This window comes from Salmo salar, chromosome ssa01 (assembly GCF_905237065.1).
Source record: "Salmo salar chromosome ssa01, Ssal_v3.1, whole genome shotgun sequence".
NCBI classification, from domain to species: Eukaryota; Metazoa; Chordata; class Actinopteri; order Salmoniformes; family Salmonidae; genus Salmo; species Salmo salar.
In genome coordinates, this window is record NC_059442.1 from 820,040 (window position 1) to 839,594 (window position 19,555).

The 19,555-nt window shown below is 46.1% G+C and overlaps 1 protein-coding gene across 2 annotated transcripts in view; it reads right to left on the minus strand.

The window, feature by feature from the left end:
* The window catches only part of LOC106593885 (lysyl oxidase homolog 3B), a 139,947-nt gene that overhangs the window by 91,673 nt on the left and 28,719 nt on the right, over positions 1-19,555 (minus strand). For both annotated transcript variants that reach the window (XM_045704320.1, XM_045704305.1), the window contains exons 2-3: positions 9,806-10,139; positions 8,830-8,993 (exon numbers count right to left, since the gene is read on the minus strand). In XM_045704320.1, the coding sequence (XP_045560276.1) occupies positions 8,830-8,993; positions 9,806-10,130 (489 nt within the window). In that variant the 5' untranslated portion in view covers positions 10,131-10,139. The remainder of the gene's footprint in view (positions 1-8,829; positions 8,994-9,805; positions 10,140-19,555) is intronic.

The following is a 19,555-nucleotide window of genomic DNA, read 5'->3' on the forward strand; positions in this document are numbered from 1 at the left end:
GGCAGTAATAGTAACTGGTTGTTATTAAAGGCAGTAATAGTAACTGGTTGTTACTAAAGGCAGTAATAGTAACTGGTTGACTAAAGGCAGTAATAGTAACTGGTTGTTATTAAAGGCAGTAATAGTAACTGGTTGTTATTAAAGGCAGTAATAGTAACTGGTTGTATTAAAGGCAGTAATAGTAACTGGTTGTTATTAAAGGCAGTAATAGTAACTGGTTGACTAAAGGCAGTAATAGTAACTAGTTGTTATTAAAGGCAGTAATAGTAACTGGTTGACTAAAGGCAGTAATAGTAACTGGTTGACTAAAGGCAGTAATAGTAACTGGTTGACTAAAGGCAGTAATAGTAACTGGTTGTACTAAAGGCAGTAATAGTAACTGGTTGTTATTAAAGGCAGTAATAGTAACTGGTTGTTATTAAAGGCAGTAATAGTAACTGGTTGTTATTAAAGGCAGTAATAGTAACTGGTTGTTATTAAAGGCAGTAATAGTAACTGGTTGACTAAAGGCAGTAATAGTAACTGGTTGTTATTAAAGGCAGTAATAGTAACTGGTTGTTATTAAAGGCAGTAATAGTAACTGGTTGACTAAAGGCAGTAATAGTAACTGGTTGTTATTAAAGGCAGTAATAGTAACTGGTTGACTAAAGGCAGTAATAGTAACTGGTTGTTATTAAAGGCAGTAATAGTAACTGGTTGACTAAAGGCAGTAATAGTAACTGGTTGTTATTAAAGGCAGTAATAGTAACTGGTTGTTATTAAAGGCAGTAATAGTAACTGGTTGACTAAAGGCAGTAATAGTAACTGGTTGACTAAAGGCAGTAATAGTAACTGGTTGACTAAAGGCAGTAATAGTAACTGGTTGACTAAAGGCAGTAATAGTAACTGGTTGTTATTAAAGGCAGTAATAGTAACTGGTTGTTATTAAAGGCAGTAATAGTAACTGGTTGTTATTAAAGGCAGTAATAGTAACTGGTTGACTAAAGGCAGTAATAGTAACTGGTTGTTATTAAAGGCAGTAATAGTAACTGGTTGTTATTAAAGGCAGTAATAGTAACTGGTTGTTATTAAAGGTAGTAATAGTAACTGGTTGTTATTAAAGGCAGTAATAGTAACTAGTTGTTATTAAAGGCAGTAATAGTAACTGGTTGACTAATGGCAGTAATAGTAACTGGTCGACTAAAGGCAGTAATAGTAACTGGTTGACTAAAGGCAGTAATAGTAACTGGTTGACTTAAGGCAGTAATAGTAACTGGTTGTTATTAAAGGCAGTAATAGTAACTGGTTGTTACTAAAGGCAGTAATAGTAACTGGTTGACTAAAGGCAGTAATAGTAACTGGTCGTTATTGAAGGCAGTAATAGTAACTGGTCGTTATTGAAGGCAGTAATAGTAACTGGTTGACTAAAGGCAGTAATAGTAACTGGTCGTTATTGAAGGCAGTAATAGTAACTGGTCGTTATTGAAGGCAGTAATAGTAACTGGTTGACTAAAGGCAGTAATAGTAACTGGTTGTTACTAAAGGCAGTAATAGTAACTGGTCGTTATTGAAGGCAGTAATAGTAACTGGTCGTTATTGAAGGCAGTAATAGTAACTGGTTGACTAAAGGCAGTAATAGTAACTGGTTGTTATTAAAGGCAGTAATAGTAACTGGTTGTTATTAAAGGCAGTAATAGTAACTGGTTGACTAAAGGCAGTAATAGTAACTGGTTGACTAAAGGCAGTAATAGTAACTGGTCGTTATTAAAGGCAGTAATAGTAACTGGTTGACTAAAGGCAGTAATAGTAACTGGTAGTTATTGAAGGCAGTAATAGTAACTGGTTGACTAAAGGCAGTAATAGTAACTGGTTGTTATTAAAGGCAGTAATAGTAACTGGTTGACTAAAGGCAGTAATAGTAACTGGTTGACTAAAGGCAGTAATAGTAACTGGTCGTTATTAAAGGCAGTAATAGTAACTGGTTGTTATTAAAGGCAGTAATAGTAACTGGTTGTTATTAAAGGCAGTAATAGTAACTGGTTGTTATTAAAGGCAGTAATAGTAACTGGTCGTTATTGAAGGCAGTAATAGTAACTGGTTGACTAAAGGCAGTAATAGTAACTGGTTGACTAAAGGCAGTAATAGTAACTGGTTGACTAAAGGCAGTAATAGTAACTGGTTGACTAAAGGCAGTAATAGTAACTGGTTGACTAAAGGCAGTCATAGTAACTGGTTGACTAAAGGCAGTCATAGTAACTGGTTGTTATTAAAGACAGTAATAGTAACTGGTTGTTATTAAAGGCAGTAATAGTAACTGGTTGTTATTAAAGGCAGTAATAGTAACTGGTTGTTATTAAAGGCAGTAATAGTAACTGGTTGACTAAAGGCAGTAATAGTAACTGGTTGACTAAAGGCAGTAATAGTAACTGGTTGTTATTAAAGGCAGTAATAGTAACTGATTGACTAAAGGCAGTAATAGTAACTGGTTGTTATTAAAGGCAGTAATAGTAACTGGTTGACTAAAGGCAGTAATAGTAACTGGTTGTTATTAAAGGCAGTAATAGTAACTGGTTGACTAAAGGCAGTAATAGTAACTGGTTGTTATTAAAGACAGTAATAGTAACTGGTTGTTATTAAAGGCAGTAATAGTAACTGGTTGTTATTAAAGGCAGTAATAGTAACTGGTTGTTAATAAAGGCAGTAATAGTAACTGGTTGACTAAAGGCAGTAATAGTAACTGGTTGTTATTAAAGGCAGTAATAGTAACTGGTTGACTAAAGACAGTAATAGTAACTGGTTGTTATTAAAGGCAGTAATAGTAACTGGTTGTTATTAAAGGCAGTAATAGTAACTGGTTGACTAAAGGCAGTAATAGTAACTGGTTGACTAAAGGCAGTAATAGTAACTGGTTGTTATTAAAGGCAGTAATAGTAACTGGTTGTTATTAAAGGCAGTAATAGTAACTGGTTGACTAAAGGCAGTAATAGTAACTGGTTGACTAAAGGCAGTAATAGTAACTGGCTGACTAAAGGCAGTAATAGTAACTGGTTGACTAAAGACAGTAATAGTAACTGGTCGTTATTGAAGGCAGTAATAGTAACTGGTTGACTAAAGGCAGTAATAGTAACTGGTTGACTAAAGGCAGTAATAGTAACTGGTTGTTATTAAAGTCAGTAATAGTAACTGGTTGAATAAAGGCAGTAATAGTAACTGGTTGTTATTAAAGTCAGTAATAGTAACTGGTTGAATAAAGGCAGTAATAGTAACTGGTTGACTAAAGGCAGTAATAGTAACTGGTCGTTATTAAAGGCAGTAATAGTAACTGGTTGTTATTAAAGGCAGTAATAGTAACTGGTTGACTTAAGGCAGTAATAGTAACTGGTTGTTATTAAAGGCAGTAATAGTAACTGGTCGTTATTGAAGGCAGTAATAGTAACTGGTCGTTATTGAAGGCAGTAATAGTAACTGGTTGACTAAAGGCAGTAATAGTAACTGGTCGTTATTGAAGGCAGTAATAGTAACTGGTCGTTATTGAAGGCAGTAATAGTAACTGGTTGACTAAAGGCAGTAATAGTAACTGGTTGTTATTAAAGGCAGTAATAGTAACTGGTTGTTATTAAAGGCAGTAATAGTAACTGGTTGACTAAAGGCAGTAATAGTAACTGGTTGACTAAAGGCAGTAATAGTAACTGGTCGTTATTAAAGGCAGTAATAGTAACTGGTTGACTAAAGGCAGTAATAGTAACTGGTAGTTATTGAAGGCAGTAATAGTAACTGGTTGACTAAAGGCAGTAATAGTAACTGGTTGTTATTAAAGGCAGTAATAGTAACTGGTTGACTAAAGGCAGTAATAGTAACTGGTTGACTAAAGGCAGTAATAGTAACTGGTCGTTATTAAAGGCAGTAATAGTAACTGGTTGTTATTAAAGGCAGTAATAGTAACTGGTTGTTATTAAAGGCAGTAATAGTAACTGGTTGTTATTAAAGGCAGTAATAGTAACTGGTCGTTATTGAAGGCAGTAATAGTAACTGGTTGACTAAAGGCAGTAATAGTAACTGGTTGACTAAAGGCAGTAATAGTAACTGGTTGACTAAAGGCAGTAATAGTAACTGGTTGACTAAAGGCAGTAATAGTAACTGGTTGACTAAAGGCAGTCATAGTAACTGGTTGACTAAAGGCAGTCATAGTAACTGGTTGTTATTAAAGACAGTAATAGTAACTGGTTGTTATTAAAGGCAGTAATAGTAACTGGTTGTTATTAAAGGCAGTAATAGTAACTGGTTGTTATTAAAGGCAGTAATAGTAACTGGTTGACTAAAGGCAGTAATAGTAACTGGTTGACTAAAGGCAGTAATAGTAACTGGTTGTTATTAAAGGCAGTAATAGTAACTGATTGACTAAAGGCAGTAATAGTAACTGGTTGTTATTAAAGGCAGTAATAGTAACTGGTTGACTAAAGGCAGTAATAGTAACTGGTTGTTATTAAAGGCAGTAATAGTAACTGGTTGACTAAAGGCAGTAATAGTAACTGGTTGTTATTAAAGACAGCAATAGTAACTGGTTGTTATTAAAGGCAGTAATAGTAACTGGTTGTTATTAAAGGCAGTAATAGTAACTGGTTGTTAATAAAGGCAGTAATAGTAACTGGTTGACTAAAGGCAGTAATAGTAACTGGTTGTTATTAAAGGCAGTAATAGTAACTGGTTGACTAAAGACAGTAATAGTAACTGGTTGTTATTAAAGGCAGTAATAGTAACTGGTTGTTATTAAAGGCAGTAATAGTAACTGGTTGTTATTAAAGGCAGTAATAGTAACTGGTCGTTATTGAAGGCAGTAATAGTAACTGGTTGACTAAAGGCAGTAATAGTAACTGGTTGACTAAAGGCAGTAATAGTAACTGGTTGACTAAAGGCAGTAATAGTAACTGGTTGACTAAAGGCAGTAATAGTAACTGGTTGACTAAAGGCAGTCATAGTAACTGGTTGACTAAAGGCAGTCATAGTAACTGGTTGTTATTAAAGGCAGTAATAGTAACTGGTTGTTATTAAAGGCAGTAATAGTAACTGGTTGTTATTAAAGGCAGTAATAGTAACTGGTTGTTATTAAAGGCAGTAATAGTAACTGGTTGACTAAAGGCAGTAATAGTAACTGGTTGTACTAAAGGCAGTAATAGTAACTGGTTGACTAAAGACAGTAATAGTAACTGGTTGTACTAAAGGCAGTAATAGTAACTGGTTGTTATTAAAGGCAGTAATAGTAACTGGTTGACTAAAGGCAGTAATAGTAACTGGCTGACTAAAGGCAGTAATAGTAACTGGCTGACTAAAGGCAGTAATAGTAACTGGTTGACTAAAGACAGTAATAGTAACTGGTCGTTATTGAAGGCAGTAATAGTAACTGGTTGACTAAAGGCAGTAATAGTAACTGGTTGACTAAAGGCAGTAATAGTAACTGGTTGTTATTAAAGTCAGTAATAGTAACTGGTTGAATAAAGGCAGTAATAGTAACTGGTTGTTATTAAAGTCAGTAATAGTAACTGGTTGAATAAAGGCAGTAATAGTAACTGGTTGACTAAAGGCAGTAATAGTAACTGGTTGTTATTAAAGGCAGTAATAGTAACTGGTCGTTATTGAAGGCAGTAATAGTAACTGGTCGTTATTAAAGGCAGTAATAGTAACTGGTTGACTAAAGGCAGTAATAGTAACTGGTCGTTATTAAAGGCAGTAATAGTAACTGGTTGACTAAAGGCAGTAATAGTAACTGGTTGACTAAAGGCAGTAATAGTAACTGGTCGACTAAAGGCAGTAATAGTAACTGGTCGTTATTAAAGGCAGTAATAGTAACTGGTCGTTATTGAAGGCAGTAATAGTAACTGGTCGTTATTGAAGGCAGTAATAGTAACTGGTTGACTAAAGGCAGTAATAGTAACTGGTCGTTATTGAAGGCAGTAATAGTAACTGGTTTTGACTGGGCTCTTCAATCCCAGGCTGTGTTGCTTTGACTCAGATCAGAGTGAGTGGGTGGAAGAGGAGAAGGCTGAAATCCTGGTTTAATGTCTGTTCGCCAAATTGGAGCAGGAGGAAGGGGAGGAGCTGGAGGAGCAGGAGGAAGGGGAGGAGCTGGAGGAGCAGGAGGAAGCGGAGGAGCTGGAGGAGCAGGAGGAAGGGGAGGAGCTGGAAGAGCAGGAGGAAGGGGAGGAGCTGGAGGAGCAGGAGGAAGGGGAGGAGCTGGAGGAGCAGGAGGAAGGGGAGGAGCAGGAGGAAGGGGAGGAGCTGGAGGAGCAGGAGGAAGGGGAGGAGCAGGAGGAAGGGGAGGAGCTGGAGGAGCAGGAGGAAGGGGAGGAGCAGGCGGAAGGGGAGGAGCTGGAGGTGCAGGAGGAAGGGGAGGAGCTGGAGGAAGGGGAGGAGCTGGAGGAGCAGGAGGAAGGAGAGGAGCTGGAGGAGCAGGAGGAAGGAGAGGGGCTGGAGGTAAGGAGGAAGGGGAGGAGCTGGAGGAGCAGGAGGAAGGGGAGGAGCAGGCGGAAGGGGAGGAGCTGGAGGTGCAGGAGGAAGGGGAGGAGCTGGAGGAGCTGGAGGAGCAGGAGGAAGGAGAGGAGCTGGAGGAGCAGGAGGAAGGAGAGGGGCTGGAGGTAAGGAGGAAGGGGAGGGATTCGGTGTAAAAGAAAACATAAACTTCAACCCTTATGAAAGCTCTTGTTTAGAGAGCTCTGACCGTCCAATCAGGGGGAGGGAGAGAGGAAAAAGGAAACGGGAAAAGGCTAGTAGTCTGGCACCTATGTGTGTTGGACAATCACTCACTAGCGGTTAGCTTATGACACGGCCATGTTATAACATAGTGAACGGTCTATGAGAGTGTAATTGTAAACTGTAGTATAGGGCTCTCCAACCCTAATCTATTGAAAACCTACAGGAGGGGTATCTCTCCAGGAACAGGGTTGGAGTGTAAACCTACAGGAGGGGTATCTCTCCAGGAACAGGGTTGGAGTTAAAACCTACAGGAGGGGTATCTCTCCAGGAACAGGGTTGGAGTTAAAACCTACAGGAGGGGTATCTCTCCAGGAACAGGGTTGGAGTGTAAACCTACAGGAGGGTATCTCTCCAGGAACAGGGTTGGAGTTAAAACCTACAGGAGGGGTATCTCTCCAGGAACAGGGTCAGAGTTAAAACCTCCAGGAGGGTATCTCTCCAGGAACAGGGTTGGAGTTAAAACCTCCAGGAGGTTATCTCTCCAGGAACACAAGCCTCTCCAGCCGACTAGGAACAGTAGTATGTACTGTAGCATTTATGTGCTCCCGAGTGGAGCAGCGGTCTAAGGTAATGCATCTCAGTGCAAGAGGCGTCACTACAGACCCTGGTTCGATTCCAGGCTGTGTCACAACCGTCCGTGATTGTGCATCGCCCTATGGGACTCCCAATTGGCCCAGCATCGTCTGGGTTAGGGTTTGCCCGGGGTAAGCCGTCATTGTAAATAAAAATGTGTTCTTAACTGACTTGCCTAGTTAAATAAATAAATGTACTGTAGCATGTACTATTTACTATAGTATGTAATGTAGTGTTTACTACAGACAGACAGCAGACTGAATGTTGTATAATCCTACAGGCCTAGTCCCTGTCATGTTCAGACTGTACCCTATGTAGTCTATGAACCCTGACAGACTGTACCCTATGTAGAGTCCATGATCCCTGACAGACTGTACCCTATGTAGTCAATGAACCCTGACAGACTGTACCCTATGTAGAGTCTATGAACCCTGACAGACTGTACCCAATGAACCCTGACAGACTGTACCCTATGTAGTCCATGATCCCTGACAGACTATACCCTATGTAGAGTCCATGATCCCTGACAGACTGTACCCTATGTAGAGTCTATGAACCCTGCCAGACTGTACCCTATGTAGAGTCTATGAACCATGCCAGACTGTACCCTATGTAGAGTCTATGAACCCTGACATAGGGAATGGGGTGCCATTTGGGAAGCAGATATAGATGTGGAGCAGCAGGAAGTTTATCTCTGGTTACCATAGTAATCTACATGTCTGTCAGTATGTCTCTGGTTATCATAGTAATCTATATGTCTGTCAGTATGTCTCTGGTTACCATAGTAATCTATATGTCTGTCAGTATGTCTCTGGTTACCATAGTAATCTATATGTCTGTCAGTATGTCTCTGGTTACCATAGTAATCTATATGTCTGTCAGTATGTCTCTGGTTACCATAGTAATCTATATGTCTGTCAGTATGTCTCTGGTTACCATAGTAATCTATAAAGTCTGACCTCTGTGATTGCCAACAAGGGTTTTGCCACCAAGTACTAAGTCATGTTTTGCAGAGGGGGTCAAATACTTATTTCCCTCATTAAAATGCAAATAATTTTATACAATTTTTGACATGCGTTTTTCTGGATTTTTGTTGTTGTTATTCTGTCTCTCACTGTTCAAATAAACCTACTATTAAAATTATAGACTGATCATTTCTTTGTCAAAATCAGCAGGGGATCAAATACTTTTCCCCCCCTCACTGTATATGTCTCTCCCAGTTACATGTGGAGCTGTGCTCGGGTGTTAAATGTTTACTATATCAGTCTACTTATAGGCTCATATTAGTCCACCAAGAACACAGTGTTATATTAATCAGTAGGCCTAGTCACTGGAAACATCCCAAATAGCATCCTAATCCCTATATAGTGCACTACTTTTGACCAGAGACCTATGGATAAAGCAATTCCAATTCAAAATGTTCCTAATTCAAAAGCATTGAATAGAATTAGGGTTTCAATGTACTTCCCGAATTGACTGGGATTCACCCCAACCCACCTTCTGCGCATGACAATACAATTAGTGCCTTACGTCGATGATGTTGGAGTCGACAAAACCAGGAAGCCTCTCGTCCTTGCAGACGACTCCAGCGTCCTCATCGTGTGTGCAGTCACTGTTGCCCCAACCTCGAGATTTACACAGCTCAATGCTCTTCTCCCCTCCGTTACACTGAACATTATCCAGCCAGATCTTCCCTGCATAGAGAGTAGACAGACAGTCACTAGTCGTAACCACTGTACAGTGGCGCTCCACTCTCCTTTTCACCTGATTTAACACCTGATATACTGAACTAAAGGTACATCTCAATAGGTGGTCCAGGTATCCTCATGACATGGCACAAGTGGGTGGGGGAGGGGCTTCCTCGTTAGTTCTCTATTGTTCCTCAAGCAAGATGGAGGCTGGCGACATCAAGGAGTTTCCATCAGACCAACACCTTGAATGCCCTGCTCCTTCAAGTTTGCAGTTGTCTAAAAAAAACACTTGCGGAAAACACATTTTTTTTACTCTTCATCACTTTTCAACAGGAAACGTTTAAAACGTCTTCAACATGACGCCATGCTCTGACATAGAACATAAATAATAATGTATAATCAGAACATATTAAATAATAACATATAAACAGAACATATTAAATAATAATATATAAACAGAACATATTAAATAATAATATATAAACAGAACATATTAAATAATAATATATAATCAGAACATATTATATAATAATAATATATAATCAGAACATATTAAATAATAATATATAAACAGAACATATTAAATAATAATATATAAACAGAACATATTAAATAATAATATATAAACAGAACATATTAAATAATAATATATAAACAGAACATATTATATAATAATAATATATAATCAGAACATATTAAATAATAATATATAAACAGAACATATTATATAATAATAATATATAATCAGAACATATTAAATAATAATATATAAACAGAACATAATAATAAATGCCATTTTGCAGTAGGTCCCTCACCTAGTCCCTTGCCGTACTTGGCACTATGTGTCCACCCCGTAGCGGAGACGAAGCCCAGCTGGCGACAGAGGACGTTGGCGTTGGACAGAGAGAAGTCGTCGTCACAGATGGTCCCCCACTCTCCCTTGTAGAAGACCTCGATGCGCCCCTCGTTGTGCTTCCGGGGGTACCCCACCAGACGAAACTGCAGCCGGTCGTTCTGGGGTTTGGGGGAGGTGGTGCCCTGGGTAGGGCGCGTTGTCTGGGCCATGATCCAGGCAGGAAGCCACACAGCTAACAGGAAGCTGATGACTGAACATTGCTGCCACCATCTTGAGGTCTTCATCTTTCCGACCTGTAGGGGCAGGGACAGGAGAGGTCAATAGGTCCCCTGGGAGGGACAGGAGAGGTCAATAGGTCCCCTGGGAGGGACAGGAGAGGTCAATAGGTCCCCTGGGAGGGACAGGAGAGGTCAATAGGTCCCCTGGGAGGGGCAGGAGAGGTCAATAGGTCCCCTGGGAGGGACAGGAGAGGTCAATAGGTCCCCTGGGAGGGGCAGGAGAGGTCAATAGGTCCCCTGGGAGGGACAGGAGAGGTCAATAGGTCCCCTGGGAGGGACAGGAGAGGTCAATAGGTCCCCTGGGAGAGGCAGGAGAGGTCAATAGGTCCCCTGGGAGGGACAGGAGAGGTCAATAGGTCCCCTGGGAGGGACAGGAGAGGTCAATAGGTCCCCTGGGAGGGGCAGGAGAGGTCAATAGGTCCCCTGGGAGGGGACAGGAGAGGTCAATAGGTCCCCTGGGAGGGACAGGAGAGGTCAATAGGTCCCCTGGGAGGGACAGGAGAGGTCAATAGGTCCCCTGGGAGGGACAGGAGAGGTCAATAGGTCCCCTGGGAGGGACAGGAGAGGTCAATAGGTCCCCTGGGGAGGGACAGGAGAGGTCAATAGGTCCCCTGGGAGGGGCAGGAGAGGTCAATAGGTCCCCTGGGAGGGACAGGAGAGGTCAATAGGTCCCCTGGGAGGGACAGGAGAGGTCAATAGGTCCCCTGGGAGGGACAGGAGAGGTCAATAGGTCCCCTGGGAGAGGCAGGAGAGGTCAATAGGTCCCCTGGGAGGGACAGGAGAGGTCAATAGGTCCCCTGGGAGGGACAGGAGAGGTCAATAGGTCCCCTGGGAGGGACAGGAGAGGTCAATAGGTCCCCTGGGAGGGACAGGAGAGGTCAATAGGTCCCCTGGGAGGGACAGGAGAGGTCAATAGGTCCCCTGGGAGAGGCAAGAGAGGTCAATAGGTCCCCTGGTAGGGACAGGAGAGGTCAATAGGTCCCCTGGGAGGGACAGGAGAGGTCAATAGGTCCCCTGGGAGGGACAGGAGAGGTCAATAGGTCCCCTGGGAGGGACAGGAGAGGTCAATAGGTCCCCTGGGAGGGACAGGAGAGGTCAATAGGTCCCCTGGGAGGGACAGGAGAGGTCAATGGGTCCCCTGGGAGGGACAGGAGAGGTCAATAGCTCCCCTGGGAGGGGCAGGAGAGGTCAATAGGTCCCCTGGGAGGGACAGGAGAGGTCAATAGGTCCCCTGGGAGGGGCAGGAGAGGTCAATAGGTCCCCTGGGAGGGACAGGAGAGGTCAATAGGTCCCCTGGGAGGGACAGGAGAGGTCAATAGGTCCCCTGGGAGAGGCAGGAGAGGTCAATAGGTCCCCTGGGAGGGACAGAAGAGGTCAATAGGTCCCCTGGGAGGGACAGGAGAGGTCAATAGGTCCCCTGGGAGGGACAGGAGAGGTCAATAGGTCCCTGGGAGGGACAGGAGAGGTCAATAGGTCTGGGGGGAAAAACATGTTACAACCGGTCTCAAGATTGGAACGATGGGACACCCCACACTGAGTAAAGGAATAAAAAAAATTATTTCTTCCATAAATAAAGCCTCAGTGTTAACAGTAAAACTGTAACTTAAAGCGGGTACAGCCTCAGTGTTCACAGTAAAACTATAACTTAAAGCAGGTACAGCCTCAGTGTTCACAGTAAAACTGTAACTTAAAGCAGGTACAGCCTCAGTGTTCCCAGTAAAACTATAACTTAAAGCAGGTACAGCCTCAGTGTTCACAGTAAAACTGTAACTTAAAGCGGGTACAGCCTCAGTGTTCACAGTAAAACTGTAACTTAAAGCAGGTACAGCCTCAGTGTTCACAGTAAAACTGTAACTTAAAGCGGGTACAGCCTCAGTGTTCACAGTAAAACTGTAACTTAAAGCAGGTATCAGCCTCAGTGTTCACAGTAAAACTGTAACTTAAAGCAGGTACAGCCTCAGTGTTCACAGTAAACGCGCACAAGAAGACACAGAATTTGTTCAAGTTTGCGCTCAGCAGACCTGAAATTTGCTCAGTGCCTACATTTTTTTTTTTTTAGGAAACTTTGGTCTGTAGTACCCGGCGGTGCTTCTGTCCCCAACCAAGGAGGGCCTACAGCAGCACTTAGATCTTCTGTACAGATTGTACAGACCTGGGCCCTGACAGTAAATCTCAGTAAGTCAAAAATAATGGTGTTCCAAAAAAGGTCCAGTCGCCTGGACCACAAATACAAATTCCATTTAGACACCGATGCCCAAGAGCAGTGGTTCCCAAACTTTTTATAGTCCCGTACCCCTTCAAACATTCAACCTCCAGCTGTACCCCCTCTAGCACCAGGGTCAGCGCACTCTCAAATATTGTTTTTTTGCCATCATTGTAAGCCTGCCACACACACACTACATTTATTAAACATAATAATGAGTTTTTGTCACAACCCGGCGCGTTATGTTAGGTTCTAATTTTCAGAGTATAAAACTCACCGGATATTACGAAAACTTAAACAAGTTTAATTCTTTCCAGAGGATCAAAACAGCTGCATTAAGAGAAACATTTTCACACAAGCACTGATATTTAACCCTTCCTCCTAGGCTGAGTCTCCTACTACACATCTGTACAAACATTCTATCTTTACTGTTAGGCAGGAAACTAAGTGATACGGATCATAAACTTTTCTTTCTCCCGTAACCTGACCTGGACCCCCTCCATCACTAATCCATGGCTCTCTCCCCTTATCAATGCCTGACCTGGACCCCCTCCATCACTAATCCATGGCTCTCTCCCCTTATCAATGCCTGACCTGACCTGGACCCCCCCTCCATCACTAATCCATGGCTCTCTCCCCTTATCAATGCCTGACCTGGACCCCCTCCATCACTAATCCATGACTCTCTCCCCTTATCAATGCCTGACCTGGACCCCCTCCATCACTAATCCATGGCTCTCTCTCCTTATCAATGCCTGACCTGGACCCCCCTCCATCACTAATCCATGGCTCTCTCCCCTTATCAATGCCTGACCTGGACCCCCTCCATCACTAATCCAGGGCTCTCTCCCCTTATCAATGCCTGACCTGACGTGGACCCCCCCTCCATCACTAATCCATGGCTCTCTCCCCTTATCAATGCCTGACCTGGACCCCCCTCCATCACTAATCCATGACTCTCTCCCTTATCAATGCCTGACCTGGACCCCCCTCCATCACTAATCCATGGTTCACTCCCCTTATCAATGCCTGACCTGGACCCCCCTCCATCACTAATCCAGGGCTCTCTCCCCTTATCACTGCCTGACCTGACGTGGACCCCCCTCCATCACTAATCCATGGCTCTCTCCCCTTATCAATGCCTGACCTGGACCCCCCCTCCATCACTAATCCATGACTCTCTCCCCTTATCAATGCCTGACCTGGACCCCCCCTCCATCACTAATCCATGGCTCTCGCCCCTTATCAATGCCTGACCTGGACCCCCTCCATCACTAATCCATGGTTCACTCCCCTTATCAATGCCTGACCTGGACCCCCTCCATCACTAATCCATGGCTCTCTCCCCTTATCAATGCCTGACCTGACCTGGACCCCCTCCATCACTAATCCATGGTTCTCTCCCCTTATCAATGCCTGACCTGACCTGGACCCCCCCTCCATCACTAATCCATGACTCTCTCCCCTTATAAATGCCTGACCTGGACCCCCCCTCCATCACTAATCCATGACTCTCTCCCCTTATCAATGCCTGACCTGGACCCCCCCTCCATCACTAATCCATGACTCTCTCCCCTTATAAATGCCTGACCTGACCTGGACCCCCCTCCATCACTAATCCATGGTTCTTTCCCCTTATCAATGCCTGACCTGGACCCCCTCCATCACTAATCCATGGCTCTCTCCCCTTATCAATGCCTGACCTGGACCCCCCTCCATCACTAATCCATGACTCTCTCCCCTTATCAATGCCTGACCTGACCTGGACCCCCCCTCCATCACTAATCCATGGCTCTCTCCCCTTATCAATGCCTGACCTGACCTGGACCCCCCCTCCATCACTAATCCATGGTTCTCTCCCCTTATCAATGCCTGACCTGGACCCCCTCCATCACTAATCCATGGCTCTCTCCCCTTATCAATGCCTGACCTGACCTGGACCCCCCCTCCATCACTAATCCATGGCTCTCTCCCCTTATCAATGCCTGACCTGGACCCCCCCTCCATCACTAATCCATGACTCTCTCCTCTTATCAATGCCTGACCTGGACCCCCCCTCCATCACTAATCCATGACTCTCTCCCCTTATCAATACCTGACCTGGACCCCCCTCCATCACTAATCCATGGCTCTCTCCCCTTATCAATGCCTGACCTGGACCCCCCCTCCATCACTAATCCATGGTTCTCTCCCCTTATCAATGCCTGACCTGGACCCCCCCTCCATCACTAATCCATAGCTCTCTCCCCTTATCAATGCCTGACCTGGACCCCCCCTCCATCACTAATCCATAGCTCTCTCCCCTTATCAATGCCTGACCTGGACCCCCCCTCCATCACTAATCCATGGCTCTCTCCCCTTATCAATGCCTGACCTGACCTGAACCCCCCCTCCATCACTAATCCATGACTCTCTCCCCTTATCAATGCCTGACCTGGACCCCCTCCATCACTAATCCATGGCTCTCTCCCCTTATCAATGCCTGACCTGGACCCCCTCCATCACTAATCCATGGCTCTCTCCCCTTATCAATGCCTGACCTGACCTGGACCCCCTCCATCACTAATCCATGACTCTCTCCCCTTATCAATGCCTGACCTGGACCCCCCCTCCATCACTAATCCATGGCTCTCTCCCCTTATCAATGCATGACCTGGACCCCCCCTCCATCACTAATCCATGGTTCTCTCCCCTTATCAATGCCTGACCTGACCTGGACCCCCTCCATCACTAATCCATGGCTCTCTCCCCTTATCAATGCCTGACCTGGACCCCCCTCCATCACTAATCCATGGCTCTCTCCCCTTATCAATGCCTGACCTGACCTGGACCCCCTCCATCACTAATCCATGGCTCTCTCTCCTTATCAATGCCTGACCTGGACCCCCTCCATCACTAATCCATGGTTCTCTCCCCTTATCAATGCCTGACCTGACCTGGACCCCCTCCATCACTAATCCATGACTCTCTCCCCTTATCAATGCCTGACTTGGACCCCCCTCCATCATTAATCCATGGCTCTCTCCCCTTATCAATGCCTAACTTGGACCCCCCTCCATCATTAATCCATGGCTCTCTCCCCTTATCAATGCCTGACCTGGACCCCCCCTCCATCACTAATCCATGGCTCTCTCCCCTTATCAATGCCTGACCTGGACCCCCTCCATCACTAATCCATGGCTCTCTCCCCTTATCAATGCCTGACCTGGACCCCCTCCATCACTAATCCATGGCTCTCTCCCCTTATCAATGCCTGACCTGACCTGGACCCCCCCTCCATCACTAATCCATGACTCTCTCCCCTTATCAATGCCTGACCTGGACCCCCCCCTCCATCACTAATCCATGGCTCTCTCCCCTTATCAATGCCTGACCTGGACCCCCCCCTCCATCACTAATCCATGGCTCTCTCCCCTTATCAATGCCTGACCTGACCTGGACCCCCCTCCATCACTAATCCATGACTCTCTCCCCTTATCAATGCCTGACCTGGACCCCCCTCCATCACTAATCCATGGCTCTCTCCCCTTATCAATGCCTGACCTGACCTGGACCCCCTCCATCACTAATCCATGGTTCACTCCCCTTATCAATACCTGACCTGGACCCCCCTCCATCACTAATCCATGGCTCTCTCCCCTTATCAATGCCTGACCTGGACCCCCCCTCCATCACTAATCCATGGTTCTCTCCCCTTATCAATGCCTGACCTGGACCCCCCTCCATCACTAATCCATGGCTCTCTCTCCTTATCAATGCCTGACCTGACCTGGACCCCCCCTCCATCACTAATCCATGACTCTCTCCCCTTATCACTGCCTGACCTGACCTGGACCCCCCCTCCATCACTAATCCATGACTCTCTCCCCTTATCAATGCCTGACCTGGACCCCCTCCATCACTAATCCATGACTCTCTCCCCTTATCAATGCCTGACCTGGACCCCCCATCCATCACTAATCCATGACTCTCTCCCCTTATCAATGCCTGACCTGGACCCCCTCCATCACTAATCCATGGCTCTCTCCCCTTATCAATGCCTGACCTGGACCCCCCCTCCATCACTAATCCATGACTCTCTCCCCTTATCAATGCCTGACCTGGACCCCCCCTCCATCACTAATCCATGGCTCTCTCCCCTTATCAATGCCTGACCTGGACCCCCCCTCCATCACTAATCCATGGCTCTCTCTCCTTATCAATGCCTGACCTGGACCCCCCCTCCATCACTAATCCATGGCTCTCTCCCCTTATCAATGCCTGACCTGATGTGGACCCCCCCTCCATCACTAATCCATGACTCTCTCCCCTTATCAATGCCTGACCTGACCTGGACCCCCCCTCCATCACTAATCCATGACTCTCTCCCCTTATCAATGCCTGACCTGACCTGGACCCCCCCTCCATCACTAATCCATGGCTCTCTCCCCTTATCAATGCCTGACCTGGACCCCCTCCATCACTAATCCATGGCTCTCTCCCCTTATCAATGCCTGACCTGACCTGGACCCCCTCCATCACTAATCCATGGCTCTCTCCCTTATCAATGCCTGACCTGGACCCCCCCTCCATCACTAATCCATGGCTCTCTCCCCTTATCAATGCCTGACCTGACCTGGACCCCCCTCCATCACTAATCCATGACTCTCTCCCCTTATCAATGCCTGACCTGGACCCCCTCCATCACTAATCCATGGCTCTCTCCCCTTATCAATGCCTGACCTGGACCCCCCTCCATCACTAATCCATGACTCTCTCCCCTTATCAATGCCTGACCTGGACCCCCCTCCATCACTAATCCATGGCTCTCTCCCCTTATCAATGCCTGACCTGGACCCCCCTCCATCACTAATCCATGGCTCTCTCCCCTTATCAATGCCTGACCTGGACCCCCCTCCATCACTAATCCATGGCTCTCTCCCCTTATCACTGCCTGACCTGATGTGGACCCCCCTCCATCACTAATCCATGACTCTCTCCCCTTATCAATGCCTGACCTGACCTGGACCCCCCCTCCATCACTAATCCATGACTCTCTCCCCTTATCAATGCCTGACCTGACCTGGACCCCCCCTCCATCACTAATCCATGGCTCTCTCCCCTTATCAATGCCTGACCTGGACCCCCTCCATCACTAATCCATGGCTCTCTCCCCTTATCAATGCCTGACCTGGACCCCCCTCCATCACTAATCCATGACTCTCTCCCCTTATCAATGCCTGACCTGACCTGGACCCCCTCCATCACTAATCCATGGCTCTCTCCCCTTATCAATGCCTGACCTGGACCCCCCTCCATCACTAATCCATGGCTCTCTCCCCTTATCAATGCCTGACCTGGACCCCCTCCATCACTAATCCATGGTTCTCTCCCCTTATCAATGCCTGACCTGGACCCCCTCCATCACTAATCCATGACTCTCTCCCCTTATCAATGCCTGACCTGGACCCCCTCCATCACTAATCCATGGCTCTCTCCCCTTATCAATGCCTGACCTGACCTGGACCCCCCTCCATCACTAATCCATGGCTCTCTCCCCTTATCAATGCCTGACCTGGACCCCCCTCCATCACTAATCCATGACTCTCTCCCCTTATCAATGCCTGACCTGACCTGGACCCCCCCTTCATCACTAATCCATGGCTCTCTCCCCTTATCAATACCTGACCTGGACCCCCCTCCATCACTAATCCATGGCTCTCTCCCCTTATCAATGCCTGACCTGGACCCCCCCTCCATCACTAATCCATGGCTCTCTCCCCTTATCAATGCCTGACCTGGACCCCCCTCCATCACTAATCCATGACTCTCTCCCCTTATCAATGCCTGACCTGGACCCCCCTCCATCACTAATCCATGGCTCTCTCCCCTTATCAATGCCTGACCTGACCTGGACCCCCCTCCATCACTAATCCATGACTCTCTCCCCTTATCAATGCCTGACCTGGACCCCCCCTCCATCACTAATCCATGACTCTCTCCCCTTATCAATGCCTGACCTGGACCCCCCCTCCATCACTAATCCATGACTCTCTCCCCTTATCAATGCCTGACCTGACCTGGACCCCCTCCATCACTAATCCATGGCTCTCTCCCCTTATCAATGCCTGACCTGGACCCCCTCCATCACTAATCCATGACTCTCTCCCCTTATCAATGCCTGACCTGGACCCCCTCCATCACTAATCCATGGCTCTCTCCCCTTATCAATGCCTGACCTGGACCCCCCCCTCCATCACTAATCCATGGCTCTCTCCCTTATCAATGCCTGACCTGGACCCCCCCTCCATCACTAATCCATGGGTCTCTCCCCTTATAAATGCCTGACCTGGACCCCCCCTCCATCACTAATCCATGACTCTCTCCCCTTATCAATGCCTGACCTGACCTGGACCCCCCTCCATCACTAATCCATGGCTCTCTCCCCTTATCAATGCCTGACCTGGACCCCCTCCATCACTAATCCATGGCTCTCTCCCCTTATCAATGCCTGACCTGACCTGGACCCCCCCTCCATCACTAATCCATGGCTCTCTCCCCTTATCAATGCCTGACCTGGACCCCCTCCATCACTAATCCATGACTCTCTCCCCTTATCAATGCCTGACCTGGACCCCCTCCATCACTAATCCATGACTCTCTCCCCTTATCAATGCCTGACCTGGACCCCCCCTCCATCACTAATCCATGGTTCCTCCCCTTATCAATGCCTGACCTGGACCCCCCTCCATCACTAATCCATGACTCTCTCCCCTTATCAATGCCTGACCTGGACCCCCCTCCATCACTAATCCATGACTCTCTCCCCTTATCAATGCCTGACCTGACCTGGACCCCCCTCCATCACTAATCCATGACTCTCTCCCCTTATCAATGCCTGACCTGACCTGGACCCCCCTCCATCACTAATCCATGGCTCTCTCCCCTTATCAATGCCTGACCTGACCTGGACCCCCTCCATCACTAATCCATGACTCTCTCCCCTTATCAATGCCTGACCTGACCTGGACCCCCCTCCATCACTAATCCATGGCTCTCTCCCCTTATCAATGCCTGACCTGGACCCCCCCTCCATCACTAATCCATGGCTCTCTCCCCTTATCAATGCCTGACCTGGACCCCCCTCCATCACTAATCCATGGCTCTCTCCCCTTATCAATGCCTGACCTGGACCCCCTCCATCACTAATCCATGACTCTCTCCCCTTATCAATGCCTGACCTGGACCC